At 43.3% G+C, this 20,120-nt stretch overlaps 2 protein-coding genes across 3 annotated transcripts; one reads left to right on the top strand and one right to left on the bottom strand.

The window, feature by feature from the left end:
- Nucleotides 1-104: 104 nt before the first annotated feature.
- LOC115403922 (tetraspanin-8-like) lies at nt 105-6,468 on the bottom strand. Its single transcript, XM_030112986.1, is given in 10 exon segments — nt 105-1,160; nt 1,162-1,179; nt 1,453-1,536; nt 1,626-1,697; nt 1,814-1,906; nt 2,183-2,278; nt 2,375-2,449; nt 2,549-2,665; nt 2,783-2,848; nt 6,285-6,468. Coding segments are annotated over 10 exon segments (798 nt in total). The 5' UTR covers nt 6,345-6,468; the 3' UTR covers nt 105-1,043.
- Nucleotides 3,376-13,565, top strand: pus7l (pseudouridine synthase 7 like). Of its 2 annotated transcripts, XM_030112981.1 has the most exons (11): nt 3,376-3,457; nt 9,503-9,637; nt 10,031-10,859; nt 10,952-11,111; nt 11,198-11,417; nt 11,509-11,607; nt 11,691-11,772; nt 12,187-12,352; nt 12,427-12,550; nt 12,645-12,698; nt 12,880-13,565. In XM_030112981.1, exons 3-11 carry the CDS (start codon nt 10,070-10,072, stop codon nt 13,186-13,188), a joined length of 2,004 nt encoding a protein of 667 aa, XP_029968841.1. In that variant the 5' UTR covers nt 3,376-3,457; nt 9,503-9,637; nt 10,031-10,069; the 3' UTR covers nt 13,189-13,565. The 2 variants fall into 2 exon arrangements, with proteins under 2 accessions (XP_029968841.1, XP_029968840.1); XM_030112980.1 differs by lacking the exon at nt 3,376-3,457 and having other exon boundaries at nt 9,457-9,637.
- Nucleotides 13,566-20,120: the final 6,555 nt, after the last annotated feature.

Raw genomic sequence — 20,120 nt, 5'->3', positions numbered from 1 at the left:
ACAGAATAATGGACGCTGGCTTCACAATTGTCTGAGTGAGTCCAGAAACGCACAGGGCTCAGTTAAAACCATCTAGAACCACCTCAACCTTTGACCTCTGTGACGGGAGGGGGGGGGGGGTGTTCCAGGTTCATCCACATACACTTTAAAAACCACATGAGCTGAACCATTGTGCACAGGAGTGAGAACAGGCTGAAAAACAACAGTGCTGAAGTAGAAGAGGAAGATTCAGATGAATCTTGACGAGCTTGGAAAATAATAGAAAACATTTCATCCAAACCACAAATAAAACAATCAGAATTAAAACATGTCATGGTTTATATGAAAATTAAAAAAAGGAAAGGTTTTATAGAATATAAAATTTAAAAAATGAGAGATACAAAACTACAACGTACAGATTAAAGCTATCAGGCGTCCACAATCATCATCAGTGCTTTTCTTTGAATGATTCACTCTATTTGCATATTGCACTGTACTTCAGGTACTGTTTGGCAGCGCTGGATTAATTATATACACATTTTTATCAATAACTGATTTGCTGATGAGAAATAAAGGCATTAACTCATACAGTTACACAATACGTAAGGCAGTTTGATAGGCTGAACTTAATTAATATGGGATGTCTTTCAAAAATTCTCTTCAAGTAAATGCTGAATGTCACACAGACAGTTTATGTTAATTCTACTAAACTGCATAAAAGTAAGGACATTTTCATTTACACAGATTATTATGAGAGATGATTATTTGTTAACTAGCATCATGTTACATAAATTACAGAAGGGCGTTTGCAGTTTATTTAATATGATAATAATGTAACATGTTTGGTGTCTTGCAGCTCTGTACATGTGTCTTAAAAAGAAAATTGTATTTATGATGGAGCAAAAGTATAAAAGCTCAAGAAACGATTAGTACTTGAGGATACATTCCACGACTTGACATGTCAAGCGTCATAAATACACTCTGTATTTTTGTGTTGATCCCATTCTTCACACAGTTTTTTCAGCTTTCACCACATTTTCTGAGCTTCGCCGCGACGGCAGGAATCATGTGTCCTCTGTGATCTCTGTGAGAGTGGTGTAGTTCCCCGCCTTCGCCTCCGGGCTGTAGACCACAGGGGGGGTGTCCACCTTCCGGTTCAGCTGGCACAGCATGATGATGCCCCAACACGGCCGAGAACACCTGCAAGACGGTCAGAAATGGCTTTTATCTGCTTCACACGGATCCCACTGACTTTACTGAGGCTGCAGTTTTTAAGTTTCAACAGAGGAGGGCAGTAGAGACAAAAATGACAGAGGAGAAGTCAGATTACACTCTTGATGCAGGAAGTAATGACTTAATTGGCTTTTTTCCCCCCCAATTATGCTCAATTTGTTGTTCCACAAAACTGTTTACATGCAAATTTATAATGAGAGCAATGCATTGTTTGTATCGGGCGGACTGACAAATACATACTAATAGCAGTGTGACTCCCATCATGATGCCCACTGCCGTCTTTATGACGGCCATGACGCTCTCGGTGATGTACGGGAGGCACGACTGAAGGAAGAACGAACAGCAAATTAGCATCTTCACAATATTTGCATGCCGACGACACTCCAGTTTACAGGCGAGAGAGTCTGCATCACCTCACTGTAAATCATGATGGGCTCGTCGTCCACTCTGCCCTCAAACAGACGGCTGTTTCTGGGAGCTGCCACCTAAAAGACAAAGCAAATCATATACGTGCACTACAAATAGTAGAACAGTGTTTAATTAAATAAAAAAAAAAATCTTATAGGTCTATGTAGAGAAACCTGCCAGCTTTCACACTCACACATGGATGAATGGAATTTTCGGCACATAAGCAGGAATCTGGGATGTTGTAGTCCCAGTCCAGGTATCCTTCATCCAGCCCGCAGCACTGCAACTGAGCAGGGAGTCAGAGAACAAATTTAACAAAGTTAAACACAATTTTCCACTGACTCTGCATCGACTTTGGACGACGGAAAAATGCCTTTCTGGGAAGCCCTGCTCTTAGTAACACTTGATTTTGCTATCAGCTGATTAGATTACTGCAGATTTTCAGTATTTTCAATGTTTCAAATTATGTCCTTCAAATGAATCAACAACAGGCTTGTCATTCTGCACTTCTTTGAGATTTTAGTTTGTAAAAAAATCAAATTGACATGAACACATTACTTACTTCTCTCTGGACTTCCCCGAGGCTGTCAATCACGACTTCGCTGGCGTTGGACAGCGGCATCATGTGCAGGTACTGAGCCTTCAGTTCTATGGAAAACTTTAGAGCTTTCTGATTTACAAAATACCCTCAGAGAATGTCGTGTGTGTGTGTGTGTGTGTGTGTGTGTGTGTGTGTGTGTGTGTGTGTTGATACCTGCGGTTGCAATGCCAGTGATACGATTTCAATCCCGAACAGAAACAGGGAGCTCAGAATCATCCCAACGACAAACTGAAACACACACACACACACAAATTACCATCAATTTCAATGTCTTGTTTCTCTTTTAAATAAAAAATCTCTTCTTCTTTTTTTTTTTTTTCAACCCACCACTATCAGTGCCCACTTCTTCTCTTTGCAGGCGCCAAATCCACCGATGGCGGCCAACACCACGGATATGACAGCGAGGGCGTACATGAAATGTAGACCCAGGACAATGTCATCGATCTGTGGGGGGGGGGGGGGGGGGGGGAACCAAACTGAATCAAGACTGTGATGGTTCCCAATCTGCGGTCTGGGGCAACTGTGAGGGATGTAGATTACTATTAACGCATCACGTGTTACCTCCTCATCTTTGTGGAAGTGTCCGTGGCTGAACAGGGTGAGTCCCAGCAGCAGGAGGCCGATGATCTGCAACAGCAGCAGCATGTTGTTAACAACGAGGGAAACGACAAACTTCTGGTCTCAAAGAGAAAAATGAACTGTTTGGAAAAGTGAAAGCAAAGAGAGGAGGTACCTAGAGGAAACCCAGATAGGGGAGATGGGGAAAAATGCAATCAAAAAAAGGCCCCGAAGTCAACAATTGTGTTCTTGTTATGAGACCAGAGCGCAAACCACTGCAGCGGCACATCCGCCCGGCTCCAACAACAGCGCCTCTTGTTGTTGGAACTCTCTGGTGCCAGTCTCCATACGCCCACCAGATGCTTTCAGGCCGTCGTCCGTGTCAGTCACCTGTTCCTCTGCTCACCTGTATCTCAGTTGTTTATCACATAACTCGCGTTTTCTCGTGGACCTTTTTTCAAAGCCCGACGTGTCGCAACAGGTGTATAAAAGGTGAAGTTTCACTGAGCGGAGTTTCTGTCGTGTCGCCGTCAGGGTGCCGAGCTTGAGACTTTATTTGTTTCCGTGTCGGTGAAGACTCAAAATGTTTGGGAAACAGCTCGATTCCCACACTATGTGAGCGTCTTCCCACTATCTCCCAACCTGTTTTGGATTTTTTTGGCCTGCACCTGCTTGCCTGTAAGTTCCTTTAAATTAAACCACAGAACTGGAATTGCCTGTTCGATGCTCTCGGGTCCTCCTTCTTTGCCGTTTCTCACATATTGTGGCACAAAGGAAAAAAAGAAAAGCGCTCTCACGTTGATAGGCTGCGGGGATGGGAACCGGAGCTGTACGGTCCCATGCATGACTAATCTGTGGCACAGTGAGAACAAGGCCTTTATGTGAAGAAAAACAACGTCCCGACAGTCAAGTATGAAGGTGGTTACGCTGAGCGTTGCAGAAACTGGCAGTGTCCTGTGGAATACCTGACATTATTGATTTATTACACATGATTAGGTTAATAATACCGGTTATTTACAACAACAAAAAAAGAATAATGCATATATAATCATCCAGAATATAAAAGCTTGATTCAGAAATCATAAAATTCCAAATAAATCAGCACCTTGGGTTTGAACCTCATGCAAGACGTCTGTGAGAAGCTTCTTGGAAGTGCAGAGCCTTGCTTGGTCTTATCACATAACCAACTGGCTTCTCTTTTGTAACCTTCTCAGCAAAAAGCCTCGTTCAATCGTTCGAACTGCCACAAACAGCACTCGACCTTTGACACCAGCTGCTACAGCAGCGCTGGCGTCCCAGAACACAGGTCAGGCGTCTGTCTCTTGCCGTCGTAACGCGCTCCGGGCCAAATCATGAGGATGAGCGGACTGGTTACGCTTAATAACAACTGTAGCTCAGTGACGGTTAAAAGATATCTGGCGTGACAAACGGCCTGAGCGTGCACAAGAAGGCGTTACGTAGCCTGTGTGCGCGCGAGCCTGTTCTAACTTCATCCTCAACTTCAAACATGGATCTATTACTGTCCTTTGGATTTTTGTTTCAGTCACTTTTCGATGCATATCCTTATCTGGATGGAGAAGGCGAGAGGTTCCTCAGTGTAGCTTTGCGTTGGAGTAAAGGAGAGGGTAGACGGTCGTGGTTTATTTACCACCAAAGTGTAAAACAAATGTAGGAATGGAAAAAAAACCACGAGTACGTAGAAGTCAGTAACCCTTTTAAACTCTTTCTCTTGACTTCAATAATTTAACACCAATTATATGTTATTGTATCAAAATATAATTATTTCACGTGATCATATTATTCACAATCTCATGCTACTAAATATCTACAAATGTACTTATTACAGCTTTTCTTCTTCTAATCACATGTCCATGATTTGGTGTTTTGTAATTTTTCATAAGTTTACAAGCTTTTCTTATCAAACTCATCCACAAACCTGTTCTCAAATCAACCTCACACTTTTTCTCTTAAAGATTCTCCTCTCAAATTATAATACACTTGATAAAAAAAAAAAAATCCTTATTGCCTTCTTTTGATGCTGATAAATAGCTGAATTTATTTCTAGCAAGTTTCTCCTTTGAGGAAGCGGTCTCATCTCGTGAGGTTAATCTGACACTTTCAGTTCATTTTCATTATGCTGTCATAACAAACGATTCCAGCCATGACATAGTGCTTTGCTTGGACTACTTGATATGTTTTTTTTTTTTCTTTATTCAGACGCTCAGTTAAGTGAATGAAAACTGCTTCATCCCAGCTGACAACCTGAAGGCAAAACAGTGAGCCATTAAAGATACTGTCTCCTCCATCATAATACCATCATGTACCATTATGATGGAGGAGACGGCATCTTTAATGGCTCACTGTTTCCCCCTCTTAACGCCGGTCGATCTGCAGTAATGTTGGAAAACCAATTGTATTTAGTGGAGATGTACAGTAAACTGCTCTTACGAGGGTTCGAGTAACCTAGGGCGTACACAGCTGAGGGACATTTGGAGAAGGGGCAGAGATTGCAGCTAATGGCTTCAGATGTGCTGTTCAATAGTGGTAAAAGCTGATAGCATAACACATTCTGGAAACCAAAAGACAGGGAGACGAACAGTAAATGTGGATATTCTCTCAAGTTGAAATGGATTTGACTGTTTCAGAGATGTTGCAATGTCGTCAAAGGCAATGCTCTGACCTCGACATGAAGATTTTCAGTGAGTTTTCATGCTTTACAGCAGTTTCTGGTATATAAACAGAAGGACACAATCAAATATTCACTTATATCACCAAAATCTTGATTGTTGATCAGTGTGAAAGCCGTTTCAGAGATGGTCTCCACGTGACATGAAGCCACAGTCCTGCTTGTTGTTCTTCTATTTCAAAAGAAGCTTTCAGGTTAGTGACTGATGTTGTTGCTACATATTAAACTTCAGGTGTATTTTGAGCTTTATTGAAACCAGCTGGTCCTCATATGCTGTGTTGTGGCTCCTCTTTTACCTCCTAAGCATGGCTTGAAGTGATTCTGCATGCTTCGTGTGTTACGTACAGCTAAAATGGTCGGGCGCTTGCAGTCCTGCCTCAATTTCTGTTTTATTGTGTATTTACGTCTGCGTGTTTGTTTATGTGTTGTCTCTTCGCATGCACGCCTCAGGTATTATTGCACTGGGTCCTCAATGCAAGACATTATTCAGAATTGATTGGTGAGTTGGGACCAGTCTGAGTGTCTTATGGGTAAAGGTTTAGTGAGAGAATGGATAGTGTTTGAAAGGACACCTCTGCACACACACACACACACACACACACACACAATTTCCAATGTAAATTAGCCATCTCTACGCCGAACATGCAGATATAGTGAAATCAGCCATTAGCGGCTGAAGCCTCGTGAAAGGTTGTTAGTGTCCGGACTGGAAGAGTGTTGTTGTTTGGGAGTGAGACGCGGATGAGCAGAACGTTCTGAGGCTCGCTGGGAGTGTTCCGCGGAGGAAACACCACTTTTTTTTTCTTTTTTTTTACTCACCGCGATCAAGCCGACCAGGACAATGAAAGTGCGCTTCACCCACACGTTCGCCTTCCCCATGCTTGTCCGTCCGTCCGTCCGCACGCACGCACGCACGCGCTCCCCTGCTCCCGGAAAAATAATCCCGCAACAAAGTGACAAACCAACTTTTTCGCAAGCGGCAAACGTTAAACTTGTGGCTGCGCAAGATGGGTGGAGAGACGGAGGGAGCCCCCGGAGTGAGAGGCCCTCCCCATCTGGAGGGAGGGAGGGAGGGAGGGAGGGAGGGGATGTCTGGCTGCAGAGGTTTGGGAAATAACTATTAACACCATCTGCACGAGCTGTTGTGCTCGTGAACTCCAATCTCATGATGGATACACTTCAGGATGAGATATATAATCACTGCATGCCAATACAATCAAACTAAATAAGAAACGCAGCTGAATATGGATGCATAAAAGTTGTGTTGATTCTTTGGTTTTTTTTTTAAATGTTGTTGTTTTTCCAAGTGCGTTTTAATTCATGTTACTGTCTGCATAAAAGTGGAGGTTAGTAGAAGAAACTGAAATGAGTGTCGTGTCAGAGGTTTAAAACTTTTTTTCCATGCCAAAATTCCATAAACATCCATGGCTTCAAGCCGTCACACTCCCTAAAACTAAAAGTATTTGATGCTTCTTTTTTTTTTTAGCATGTTTCTTGACATATTTATAGAGGCCCTGCTGAATCTAACCTGCAGCAGGAAAAAAATAATACATCCTGATCATATCAGCCAGAAAAGGACAAAGAGAGAATGAAACAACATCAGCACAAGAAACAATAGTAAAGCACAGCAGTATCAGTCTCAGGAGCTCCTCCCAAAAAAGGCTGGATTGTTCAGCTTGACCCAGAGTGGGGCCGATCCAGCTGCAGACCAGAAACATCTGGAGACTTAATGCAGACATCCACACACTTGCAGGCGCCTGCACGCCACTTTCTTTTCCATCTCCGAGCTTTCAGACTCCTCAGTCCGCTTCTGCAGCGCGCCGAGATGAGATGTGTGTCTCGTGCGCACACATCTGTTTGACATGAAGACACAGAGGCTTTCTGTGGTGCAACAGAGGATGTTGGTGGGAGGAATGACACAAAAGGTCAAAAATCCCAAAGACTTTTCTGTTGGCCTTTTGTTGTTCCCTCTGAATGACTATTAAAAACAATGTGAGCACATCTGCTTGCTCGGACTGACTAAACTTTGAATATATTTCACTGTGTTTCTCAGTTTCAGTTGTGTTTGTTTGTTGTGAGGACACATTAAGTTTGAGGGTTATGAGAACGGTTCTTGTGTTTTGCTCTTTACATATCTGAGGGAGACACAGGGAGTGAGGTTTTTTTTTTTTCAGACATCAGCTCCCATTGTTTTTGAATTCTTTGTTTCCTGTGGAGGTTAGACTCTCCTGACACTCCGGCTCATTCTGAGAAGAATCTCTTGAATGAAGAGTGAAATACTTTTCAAGTCTTTATCACTTTTTTTTTCTTTCAGGATATCAGTCAAAAAGAGAACATCAAATGTTTGTCAAAGGTATCCTCTGCTTCAAGGCATTAAAATTCCCACCAGATGTAAGTCCTTCCCTGCTGCCGGGGATCTGCTCTCAGGGCGTTCTGCCAGTGCGGCTGAAAGCAGCAGCACATGCATTGGAAACACATCAGTGTACATATGACGATTGTGCAATGTAAAGGGGTTCCAAGATTTACAGGAAGTTATGCAACTAATCTGGATCTACAACCTTAAAAGTAAAGCCCAGATTTTCACTGTTAGCAAGAGGGATTTCAGTCTGAAGAATGTGCCCCAATTGTTTTTCATTCCAACTAAAACTTTGTCTGCTGGTTTTGGTTTGTTTGTTTTTTGTGCTAAACACTTGGGTAAACTTGTTAGCGATTCTCAGAGTTGTCCAAACTGCTTTTGTTAATGTTTCACTGCTCTCTCGAGGAAGAAAAACCTATCAAACAAAGTTCAGGGCAGTGTGGAGAAAATGCTATATCTTCTTTACAGGTCACCAGTCCATCACAGGGCAAACACACAAAAACAAACAAACAAACACACACACACACACACACACACACTCACATTCGGTCACGCTCACCAGCGGGAAAATTATTTTCCTTCCTGGAGTAACTCAGCCATGCTTCGTTGCAGGATATGTCCTCACCCCAGGCCCTGTTTTTGGGGGAAGTGTGTTAAACATTATAGCAGAAATCATAACTGACAAGCGGTCTGCGTCATGCACAAGATAAACCTTCCTGACAGATTCTGTATCTTTTGGAAATGAAAAGAAGGATTTTTGACCAAACATTGCTGGAGCCAGACAACTTGGTGCCAACTCAGACCGTGTTCTCTCAAATGATACACCAAATCAATGGTGTGTGGATAAGTGTGAAGGACAGAACACACAATCAGAGTCACAGGCAGCCCAAGTCACCGTGCATCTGTATCGTTCACACAACTTCATTTTCTTTTGTTAAAACAGCTAAAGTGAACCCTAAAGTGTATTATTAAAAGTGACAAAGAAATTATTTTGATTCAGATTACTAAAGTACTGAAGCAGCAACCTCACAGGGTTCAAATACTAACTGAACCTTTCTGAGTTTGCATGTTCCCCCAATGTGTTTGTGAGCTTTCTCCTTGTGCTCCACTTTCCTCTCACAGTCCAAAAGCATGCATTTGAGGTTAATTGGTGACCCTAAGTTGCCTCTTTGTGTGAAGGTGAGTGTGTGTGGTTGGATGGACTGATGACATGTTCAGGTGTACTCCGCTTTCACGTAAAGTTAGCTGGAATTGGCTCTGGCGCCCTTTGACCCTGCAAGTGACAACGCGGTATGGAAGATGGATGTATTGATGGATTGATTACCACCTTAAATTACTCAAATGTTCCTTCTATAAATGTTTAAACCCCTTGTAACAACCAATAATGTAATAATGGTCATAACCTGCCAATAATGCAATAACTGTGGCTTTTTTCAATGGAATTAAGGCCATCATGTAATAAAATATTGATAGTATAATAAAATTCCTTAGGATTCCTTAGAAGAATTTTGTCTATAATGAAATTGGATAAATTGATCTTTTCATATTACTTGTTGAGGTCTCCTCCGCTGTAGTTGTACTGCCCCTTTAAGAAAAATCACGTGACGGTCACATGACCCGGAAGTTGACAGAATCGCTGCAGCGTGGTTGTGTTTACAAGCGTGTCGTTTACATGCCGCAGGAAGACTTGTTGTGTACCAAAACAACAAAGTTCTCATCTTCAACCCGCCCCCCGTTGAAACCCGCGTCTTCAGGGCAGCAGCGTTCTGCGGGTTCGTCGTTGCAGCGCGCGGAGCTTCCTGCCACCAATGTGAAGGTAGGTCTTTGTGCGGGGTTTAGATGTTGTTTTGATCAATATGACTGTTTCGCATGCAGGACGAGTGATTTAGCACACATATAGACGCTAATAGATTTTTCAAGTAATTGACAGTGTGTGTGAGATGTGTGGCGATTAAAACACACCTGAAACGTGAGACCAGTGCTTTGTTCTGAAGCCTCATCGATACTGAACCTGTGATGTTTGGGAAATGCGACAATGTCTGTATGTGCAATGACTTCACATGAAATTTTATTTTGGTTTGACGCCTTGAAATTGCCTTCAGCACTCTATATTTATTTATTCCTATATTATAATATTGTTGTGTTATTAGTAATATTGCATTCAGTGCATCATGTTTACATTCATAACTTGTTTTCGTTCCTCTTTTAGGAATAAGTCAAGACTCAGCCATTATTGGGAAAAGTGACCATGAAGCAGGACATCGAGGCAGTGAACGTCCCTGCATGCTTCATATCTGACCACGAGGGTTTCCTGGGGAGCATCAAAAACTTGATTGAAGACTTTGTGGTGACAGAGATTGACATATCTGGACAGCAGGTCAAAGCTGCTGCAGCCACAGAAGCGTCGGGCTGCGCCTCCTCCTGTGGAAACAGCACGGCGGCTGCAGATTGTAAGGACTACAGTAACTCCTCCACATCACAGGATGCCGATGTCTCCTGGGAGTCGGGGGCAGATGTTTCTCTGCCAAGTCTGGAGAGCTTTGATTTAGGCGTGATCTTAGGCCAGTCGGTGAGCGAGGAGCTTGAGCAGTTTGTGCTGACTCTCAGAGATAAGAAGCCAGCCGGTCTCGAGCTCTCCCTGGGATCTTTCACCGACAAATACCAACGGGCCAATGTCCACCGGGCCGTCAGGCACCGCTTTCCCTTCCTCATGACTGTCACCATCCAACCGGAGATCAGAGTGAGGGAAGACCCCGACTACAGGGAGCTCTCCCAGCTGGTGAAGGACGACGAGGCCGAGGACTTCTTCAGGTTTATAGATGCTAAAGTCCGAGGCTCGTCGTACACGTTTGGACCTGATGACAACAAGGAGCACAGGACTGCTGTCCACCACTTCCTGAACCGAAAGTTTGGGAAGTTGGTTGAGACGAAAAGCTTCAGCGACCAGGGGAGGACGTCGATCTCTGTGAGGTTGAGAGAGCGAGGGAGGCCCAAGAAGAGAACCGCAGAGGAACGCAAGGAAGAGGACATCTACACGGGTGGGATTGTAATTGTTTAATAAACTAAAATATGGAGAAGTTGTTTCACTTTTAGGGACTAAATCCACAGCTGTGTTTGTGTCGTTTTTCAGCATTCACTCTGTGTAAAGAGAACCTGGAGACTCTGGAAGCCATCAGCTACATGGCCGCAGCTCTCGGGGTTCTGCCGTCAGATTTCACCTACGCTGGGATCAAAGATAAGAGAGCCATCACGTACCAGTCCATGGTGGTGAAGAAGGTCTCGCCTCAGCGGTAGTGTTTCCATGTCTTCGTAGATTTCATTTGTAAATAATGCTTCCTTCCTGCAGTATCAGTCACCTTCTTCGTGCGACTTTCAGGTTGAGAGAGAAGACGTCGGAGTTCGAGCGGAGGGGCATGCGTCTGTCTCAGGTGCGCTCGGTCAGCGAGCCTCTCAGGCTCGGACGGCTGACAGGAAATCACTTCGACCTGGTGGTCCGCAACCTGAGACCACACCGAGCCAGCGACACACACTCCTCTGGGGCAGACGTACACACTCGCCTGGCAGCGCTGGTGAAGGAGGCAGTGGAGAACGTCAAGGTAGGGTTCATTTTGTTTGAATGAGAGACAGAAATGGTTGATTGAAATGCAGGTGTAGTGTTGCTGACAATCTCTTTGTTTTTCTCTGTAGACCAGAGGCTTCGTAAACTACTACGGCCCACAGAGGTTTGGCAGCGGACAGGGCGTCCAGTCAGACCGAGTCGGGCTCGCTCTACTGAAAGAGGACATGGTATACTATTAAAATGTGTGACAGTTTTAGAATGTTTTATAACAGTATGGAGGTATGAATCTAAACGAATCTATCCTTGTCAGGTTAACGCAGTGCGACTTTTCTTCACTCCCGACGACGGCGACGATCCTCAGAGCCTCGCGAAGAGACACTTCCTCCAAACCGGTGAGGCCCAGGTTTTCACAGTTTCTGTGTTTCTGTGTATTTCCTTATTTTGCCCTCATTTGTTAAATTGTATAAACACTCGAGCGTGTCTGATATGGGGAAGTTAATCACACTTCTTCTTATAATGTCATCATGTTTTCTGAGAAAATAACAGCTCAAATCTCAGATCTTCTTATGCACAGTTACATTTTCGTATCTGTTAACATTTTAGAAAAACTGTCAGTGTTTGCATAAATAGAACTAAATATCTTAGGATTTAAATCTGGCATGTTGACCTTTATTGGGAATAAACTTAAGTTCATAAGATTTACAATTCATTATAATTTTTACTCTGAAGTATTACTCCCAAGTATTTTTGTTCTACGTTTAACCGAACCGTTTCTCGCTCTGCTCTCGAATGTCTCTTCCTGTCAGACAATGCGAAGGAGTCCCTGGTGTTGATGCCTCTGTCCAAAGCGCGGGAGCGGCTGATGCTCCGGGCCCTGAACCGCTACGGCACGGGCGTGGACGGCTGCACCCAGGCCTGGCTCAGCCTGCCGCACAGCATGAGAGTTTTCTACCCTCACGCCTACTGCAGCAGGTAATAATGCAGACGCAAAAATTCTGTTAAATCAAGTCCACCGCTGACGGTGCTGATGTGTTTGTGCTTTTCAGAGTGTGGAACGAGGCCGTGGCTCACAGACTCTCCACAATGGGACACAGCGTGAGACAAGGGGACTTGGTGTGGATGCATGGAGGATCGGAGAAAACCGAGGCTGGTGAAACCGGCGCTGCTGAGGTAAGAGGGCTTAAAAATGCTTCAAAACATCGGCTTGGACAGAATTTTTCCTCTAAAAAAAGCTTCAAATTTTTCCCCTTTTGGCTTTTTTCAGATCCACGTTGTGACGGATCAAGACGAGCAAAAGGAAGTTTACGCTCTCGAACATGTAGGCTTGAAAACCATATCTATTTTATGTTTTTATTATAAATGTTACAATAGTGATAAGTAAAAAAGATAAACTTGCAAGATAATGTAAATGTTTTATCATTAACATTGTGATTTTCTGGTTGGCTCAGTCGTATATTTAACATGACAGTTTCTAAAGTTCCGTTTGTTGTTTCTCTCAGGTGTTGATGCCAATGCCGGGAAACACCGTGAAGTATCCAGAGAACTCCATGGGGACTTGGTACCAGGAGCGGCTGAGCAGAGACGGACTGGCCGACTGTCGCTTCAGGGTCAGCGGCCTGAAGCTGAACGTGCCCGGATGTTACCGCCCCCTGCTGGCTCTGCCACACAACCTCAGCTACCGGCTGCAGAGAGGAGACAGAAAGCAGGACTCTGACAGTGACCCGCTCGCTCTGACTTTAAACTTCGACCTGGACTCGTCCTGTTACGCTACGATCTGCCTCAGAGAAATCATGAAATGTGACCCTTAAGTATCATTACTGTTTTATTTTTCTGAACTTTGAAGCTAATGTAAGGTTTGTGTTTTCTTTTTTTTTTTTTTAGCAGTCTTTTTTTTGTAACAAATGCTGTATGTAGTATGATTGAAAGTGACTGTGACACAGTTTTTTTTTGTTGTCGTTGAAGTTTTGATCATAACAGTATAGTTATTAAAAAAAGCCCAGAAGTGCAGTTGAAAAATAAACGAACACTGCCAAAAGTGAATCTCAGTGTCAAAGCATGTAAACAGTGTTTCATTTCAGTTATTTTGTTTTTTGTTTTTTTTTTTTTTAGATTTTTTTAAATCTTTATTTTGTGAGCATTCATTTTCAAATTTAAAATATATCTAAATGTACTGATTAAAACATTTATGCCACACCTTTATTTACTGTCATTATTATTTCTTATAACTGCTGTGAATCTTTAAAAAAGTCTTGAAAAAGCAATAATAAAGCTGCATTTGAGCAACATTAAGTTATTTGGCTGAAGATTTGATTAATTCTCCAGATTTAGATGTGCAAATAAAATGATCTGGCAAATGATTCCACTGTATTTGTCATATTTCACCTCAGTGAATCTGTCCTTACTTTTAATTAACACAATAACAGACAAGAGATCAGAGTAAATCATGGGGGGAAAAAAAAATCCCAAAAAATGTTGCAAAATTCCCTGAGATGGAATTAATGTAAGAAACTTTCAACAATTCAAATTCAAACAAAATTTAGTTTTACTGCGCATAAACAACTGAAATCTTTCCAACAGTCCATCTTCTGCAACGTGAAGAGGTGAAAGCACTGTATTTTGAAGCATCACATTTCATTAAATCAGTTTTTTTACTTAAATTTAAGCTGAACAGTTTTTTTGTACTGCTCACTGATCACCACTAGATGGAGACATCAGACAGACTTCAGGAGGGAAATAACCTGCTACCTCTGCCTCAGTGCTACATAAAAGATGACAGAAAAACAACTGAAAAGTTGAGTCTGGACAAGCAGCTGTGTGTTGATTCCCTCCTGCCTCAGCTGAATGGATGCTCCTATCTGAGAGGAAGCAGCACCTGAAGGGTCCGGGTCCTGGATTATCTGCTTGGACCCACCGGAGCGCCTCATAAATTCCACTCTCGTGTAAATACAGAGTGAGGAAGCCCTTTAAAGACCCAATAAAAATATAATGAAGCATAAAACTTGGGTATAATCACGCTGCTGCCGGGCGGCTTTCCATCTGCGTTAGAACTGAGCCAGCTTTGAGTCCCGAGACTAATTTATGGAAATTTGATGAGAAGGTTTCAAGACAGCAGAATATCAAACCTCTCTCATGAATAACTCATGTCAGATTTGGCCGCCAGCTATTTTTTAATATTCTCTACTGTAAGCGGTGTGAAAAGCGACTGACTGGATGGGTGTTTTAGTTGGAGGTGGGTTCAGACACGCCGCCTGTCATCGATCCACAGCGCTGCCTGATAAATGTCCCTGCCTTTGAGCCAAGCAGTCTACCAAGGAAATGGGCTTCTCCTCCCGTTGGAGCTCATAGTTACCAAACAACACACACGATCCACGAGTTAAAACTGAAATCCACGCAGTCACCAAAAACTTTGATAACCTCTTTTACCGGAGGTGGTGAACTTTATACGGAGAGGAAGGGAATGAAAAGGTAACATATCGACCCGAAGGGAAGGAATCTCGTTCCATTTTTGAGAGCACGGGATTGGGAAATACTTCCCAGGTGTTGTTGGGGTCAATCTGGATCCATAGACATATTTCCAGCTGCAGGAGGGAGGAAGAGTAGCTAAACATGCAGTAACATTAATGTACCGTCTGATCAAAGGAAGATGAGGCTCCCATGTCGAGTTTGGCCATTAAAGAAATAGTTTGTCATCCTGCGAGAGCGGGACGCTCTACTGTACTCCTCCGTGATGCCCTTCCCTCGGAGAGACCGCCGAGTGTGACTTCTTCTCGCCCTGGGGCCGTTTCCTGTTCCAGCCAGCTGTAGATAAATGTTGACCCACTTCGGCAGCGTGGATGACAAATTTATTGCTCGTCCGGCTCAGCTGAAAGGCCGAGCGAAGGCTTGGGAATGGGCGGGGAAGTCAGGGGTTATGAAAGACACTTAAGCGGCGGTACACCGAGAGAGAGTGATGAAAGACGCCATTCTGGTTCCTGTCACTGCTGTTTGAACTCTGCTTCAAACATGTTTGAAAATGTTGTCATGATTGAACTTATTGGTTTGTTCGGTTTAAGTGTGGGATCCTTATTTGCTGATGGTTTAGGAAACTCTGGGAGTTTCCTGATGAGGAGGGAGAAAACGAGTTGATGATGGATGAGAAGGATTTTCAAGAAAAAATCCTGAAACAACCCGAAAAAAAAAGAGTAAAATAAGATACCCTCTTCTGTCGTTCACACTAGTTCTGCCTTTATAAACCCTCGTGAACAAGGTTTCACTCACACACACATCGCTGATTAGGCATATAAACATTTCCGCGACCTTTGACCTGTCTGAACTTTCTGTCTCGGAGTCGGCTGATTGGCAGATGGCGTCCGACGTTCTCACCGGTGCAGACACACCGACGTGCGCACCTGCGTGTCTCCCGAGCGCGCCCGCGCCTGTGAAACGCGAAGTGTGTGTTTGTGCTGCTGTTTCTCCACGCCGCCTCAGCAGAACCCGGCGCGGAGGACCGCCCGGACGTGCCGGCGTGTGTGCACAGCGCGGTCACAGGAGCTGCTGGAGCGAGCGTCTCGCTGTCGAACCTTGAAGCCGCGCACGGCGCGACACATGAGCCATGCGGCGAAACTCGACTTGTGACCTTTTCCATGACGGGACCGCGCCGTGCGGCAGTGAAACCATCGGACCTCGGCGCTGCCCAGAGGCTGCTCTCTCACCCATTTAGCGGACTCCACCAGTGTCCCACATGGGAGGCGCCCGCATGTGGAAAATACACTGACCTGATAACTGAGGCCGCGATATTGACAGGATCTGAAGAAAACAATGTCCGTGTGGAATGAGATTGATTGATGGATACATTAATGCCGCGGCTCTCTGGGAGCGTCACTGGCTTCCCTGCATGGAGAACAGAGATGTTACTCAATATACATGGGCTCTTTTACATACACACTTCAACGCAACACCGGCGGGACGGCGTTAAACTGCCTCCACATGAGCCATTAATGGGTTACTCGCCACAACTGGGAATTTCTCTCACACTGTAAAAGTTGGGGGGGGGGGGGGGGGGGGGGGAAGAAACCCCAGTAAAATCTCCGAGTGGGTACACTGAGCTTTCTGTGCCAGAGCAGGAGAGTCTGCTGACGGGCCGCCAAGCGCCCAGAAGTGAAGGAAAGCTCATTATTTTTAACGGCGTCTCTCCACCGGCGGAGAGGAGAGAGACGTACGGCGTCCAAACGATCACACCGAGACCCTGTCGACCCGAGTTTAAAGATACAAACAAACACCAAAATCAAATAAAAGATCCAGCACTTGTCTGAATGCAGTCTATTACACTCAACATATATTTAGGAATTATGTAATAATAATGTATTTAGGAATTAACTAAAACACTTTTATGCCTGGATGCTAAATGTATTTAGCTTATTTTGCTAATGACATGTCCAATTCAACTGTTACTTTAAAATATTTTTCAACAAATTTGCAGAATATTTGATCATCAAACCCTTTGTCAATCAATAATGAATAAAATCAGACGTGGTATTTAGACTTTCAAAAGCCAGGTTTGGTTATTTTTAGCCAGATTAGCTTGTTGACTAGCAGTTTAGCTAACTTGGCTGAGTTTGATGGAAACACTGAGGAGTCTGGTTATGTAAAAAATGTCGACCTGCGATTCGACATGTGTTTGATGAACACAAAATGTCTAATTTGTTGACAATGTACACAAACAGTTGCTGTGGTGTTTTCCATTTACCTGCTCAAATTACAGGTGACAGAAAAATAAACCCCACCATAAATTTGAAGTAATCAAGAACAGAGATGTTTGCGTTTTTTGGTGAGACCAAAGTCCAATTTCTCCCAAGCGTTTGAGGAAATGCTTCAAAACATAGAATGCTTGACTAAGTCCAAGTTTTTCAACTCACACAAGTTGTTTTTCCCACGGCAGCAGAATAAATAATTAACCCTCCCACCGGGTCATTAACTTTGCATGTGATGACTCCACACTGGCATTAAGTCAGGTAACACCTTCAGTTTGTAAAACACAATTTTACACGCCAGATGAATCTGTTTTCAGTCTGCATGCTGAGATAATCTGTCACTTTCTTCAGATTCAGAGTAACAACCTAAGTCTGACTATGGGAGGGAATCTGGAGGAATCTGGAGAAAACATACCATCAAAAGAGTAGAATATGCAAACTCCGCACTGAAAAAAATCCCAACAAGGGAGGATCATGACAACTGAAGTGCTCGGCTACACAAACCATGCTTAAAACAATGTTTTTTTTTTAATGAAAAAAGTGATTTAGTGTTGTGTTTTAATCCTTCATTAATAAAGTGGCCACTTATAGACATTTAAAGCTAACTGCTACAACGTAATAATAGCAAATACAAAACACAATATTCTGAAAATAACATATATATGAATGGCTTTTTTTTTCACTCACGCACACTCCTGAGGTTTGGCGTCCCGTGTCCTTTCATTGCCATCAGCCTCTCTTTTACATCAATCAGTGTCTCTTTGGTGAAGATGCTTTGGAGCCTGACTGCAATCCTGTAATTACCTTGTTGACTAAATCCCAGCTGTGTGTGTGTGTGTGTGTGTGTATGTGTGTGTGTGCCAGCGAGACAGGAATGAAAATAGGCGGCAGGACGCTCTGCAGCAGCTGCATCGGTCCGCCCAAGGAGGAAAGTTGCAGGGAGAGAAATGCGTCCCGGTGGTGACTGATCGCTCAGCTTCCTGTCCTGATGGAGGTTACTGAGGAGCGCCGAGGGACCATCGATTTTTCCCAATGCTCCTAAATATTCTGCTCCTGTCCGCCTCAGATTTTCCCAGCATCCCCCTCCCCTGTGCTCCACTCTCTTTTTGTTTTACAAAGGAATGACATATACTGTTTATACAATGACCTACTGATATCTCCATATACAGATTATCTGCGCAGTATCTCACCACCCTGCCATGCACAGACCATTAGCTAATATGTTGAGACAAGAAAAAGCACTATTTGTCATATAACCAGGCTAACAGACTTGTTACAGTGTGCTAAAATCGGACGTGGCACCCACTTTATGCTGTTATTCTCTCTCTATCTACACAAAAAAATCACTCTATTGCACATATATCTTTCCAGCGTTTGTCGACTCCCACAGCTACAGTTTTACGCTTAAGTTTCTCTATCGATTTCTTTATTTTCACCTTTATGTCTCTCAGGAGAGCCTGAAAAATATAATGGAATAGCTGAACATTTTGGGAAAATAACAGATTCTCCACCACAGTCAGGATAATTACATGCAGAATAGTCTCGGATGAGAATGTTTCACCTAAATGAGAGGAAGTGCTGATGGGCAAGAATTTCTACAGCTGTGAACACGACCTTCTTCTGATGAAGCCTGTGGTTCCCAAAGTGGGGGGAGTCATCCAGGGAGGGGGACCCAGAGTCACTGCAGCCTCAACTTGATTGCTTCATTAAACTTAGGCCCAGTGTGGTTTCATCACTAAAACAAATAACAGCGCCCACTAATGGCCCCACATGAAAACTGCATCGTTTTCAGTGTTTCTGCCGTTCGGATGTTGTTTTCAAAAACAGTCAACGAGAAACTTCTCTGAAATGAAAACGCAAAACTATGCATTTGATGTGTTTATTACTAAATCTGCAGTTTGGAGCATTTACTAGATTTCAATTTTGTAAAAAATAAGTGCAGTAGAGTGAGTGTGGTGTGTATGAGTGTGTCTGTATGGTGGCTCCTGGAAATGGTGGAATTTATAAAAAAAAAAGGATTCTATAGAAAAAAAAAGGTTCCACAAAGACTGGATTAAGTGTCTAAACAATTGTTTGCAATGTTCACTGTTTTCTTGTGTTATTTTGTAATTCTGCTGCTGTCTCTCATTTCTTGACTTCCCTCCTGTCTGATCGCTGCCTGATGTGTTTCACCTGCGCCTGAGTTTCTGATCGTCTTCAGCTGCTGGACGGGGCACATGGTGGCCGTCTTCAGTTTGTTCTGCTTGCTGGTTCTTGTGTTTCTGCGTTGGCGGCTCTCCACTGTCTTTGGTCTTTTCCCGTCTCGCCATTTTCTCCTTTGATTTCTAGGACTGTGTGATTTTGGTTGTTTGCATTTTTTTGTTTTTTGGTTCGCTCCACTTCTGTTTCACCAACGGCGTCTTCAGTCCTCCTCTGAGCAAACCCCGACAAAATGAACCGTTATCTAAAAATGACACACAGACCTGCAAGAAGATTATGTTGGTCTAGTTATTTATTTTTTTTTCCTTCAACAAACAAATCTGTACTGGAACATTATTGTCCTCTTGTCTCTTTTAATCTTAGAGAATGAAAAGGAGCGTTTTAACATGACTGTCTCCTCCGAGGCAATTAACCGCGGAGTATCATGTCTCCACAAACGCAGAGCTTAACATCAGTGTTTAGACAGATTTCAACTTCCAGCCAGATGTTGGTTTGAATAACGTTCAAAAGAATATGAAAATAATGCTGAACGCTGGCGTGGAATTAATCAAAATTCCATCACAATAAATTACTAAAGCATCTTAATTTAATAGAATTGGGACCTTGGGGCCTAAACCTCAATGTTTTTAGTGATTTCTCAGCATTTTGCATGTGGTTCATTGAATAAAGTGGCAAAGTTTAAGAGTAGCTTGAATCAACAAATCCATTTGGATGGATTGTCAACATGAATTAAAAAAGAAATGTTGATTCTAATATACATTAAATGCTTCTCATAAGAGGTTTCATTGAGATTTAGTCTAATGTGTATAATG

The sequence above is a fragment of the Salarias fasciatus genome, chromosome 17, assembly GCF_902148845.1.
Source record: "Salarias fasciatus chromosome 17, fSalaFa1.1, whole genome shotgun sequence".
Classification (NCBI taxonomy): domain Eukaryota; kingdom Metazoa; phylum Chordata; class Actinopteri; order Blenniiformes; family Blenniidae; genus Salarias; species Salarias fasciatus.
The sequence above is the reverse complement of the archived record's forward strand: the minus strand, read 5'-3'. Positions and strand labels throughout refer to the sequence as shown.

What these genes read in the sequence shown, in the direction of transcription:
- pus7l (XM_030112981.1), top strand. Translation starts at nt 10,070, where the DNA reads ATGAAGCAGGACATCGAGGCAGTGAACGTCCCTGCATGCTTCATATCT. An exon ending in CTCTACTGAAAGAGGACATG is followed by an intron (nt 11,608 to 11,690) that starts GTATACTATTAA and finishes TATCCTTGTCAG; the next exon opens with GTTAACGCAGTGCGACTTTT. An exon ending in CCTCACGCCTACTGCAGCAG is followed by an intron (nt 12,353 to 12,426) that starts GTAATAATGCAG and finishes TGTGCTTTTCAG; the next exon opens with AGTGTGGAACGAGGCCGTGG.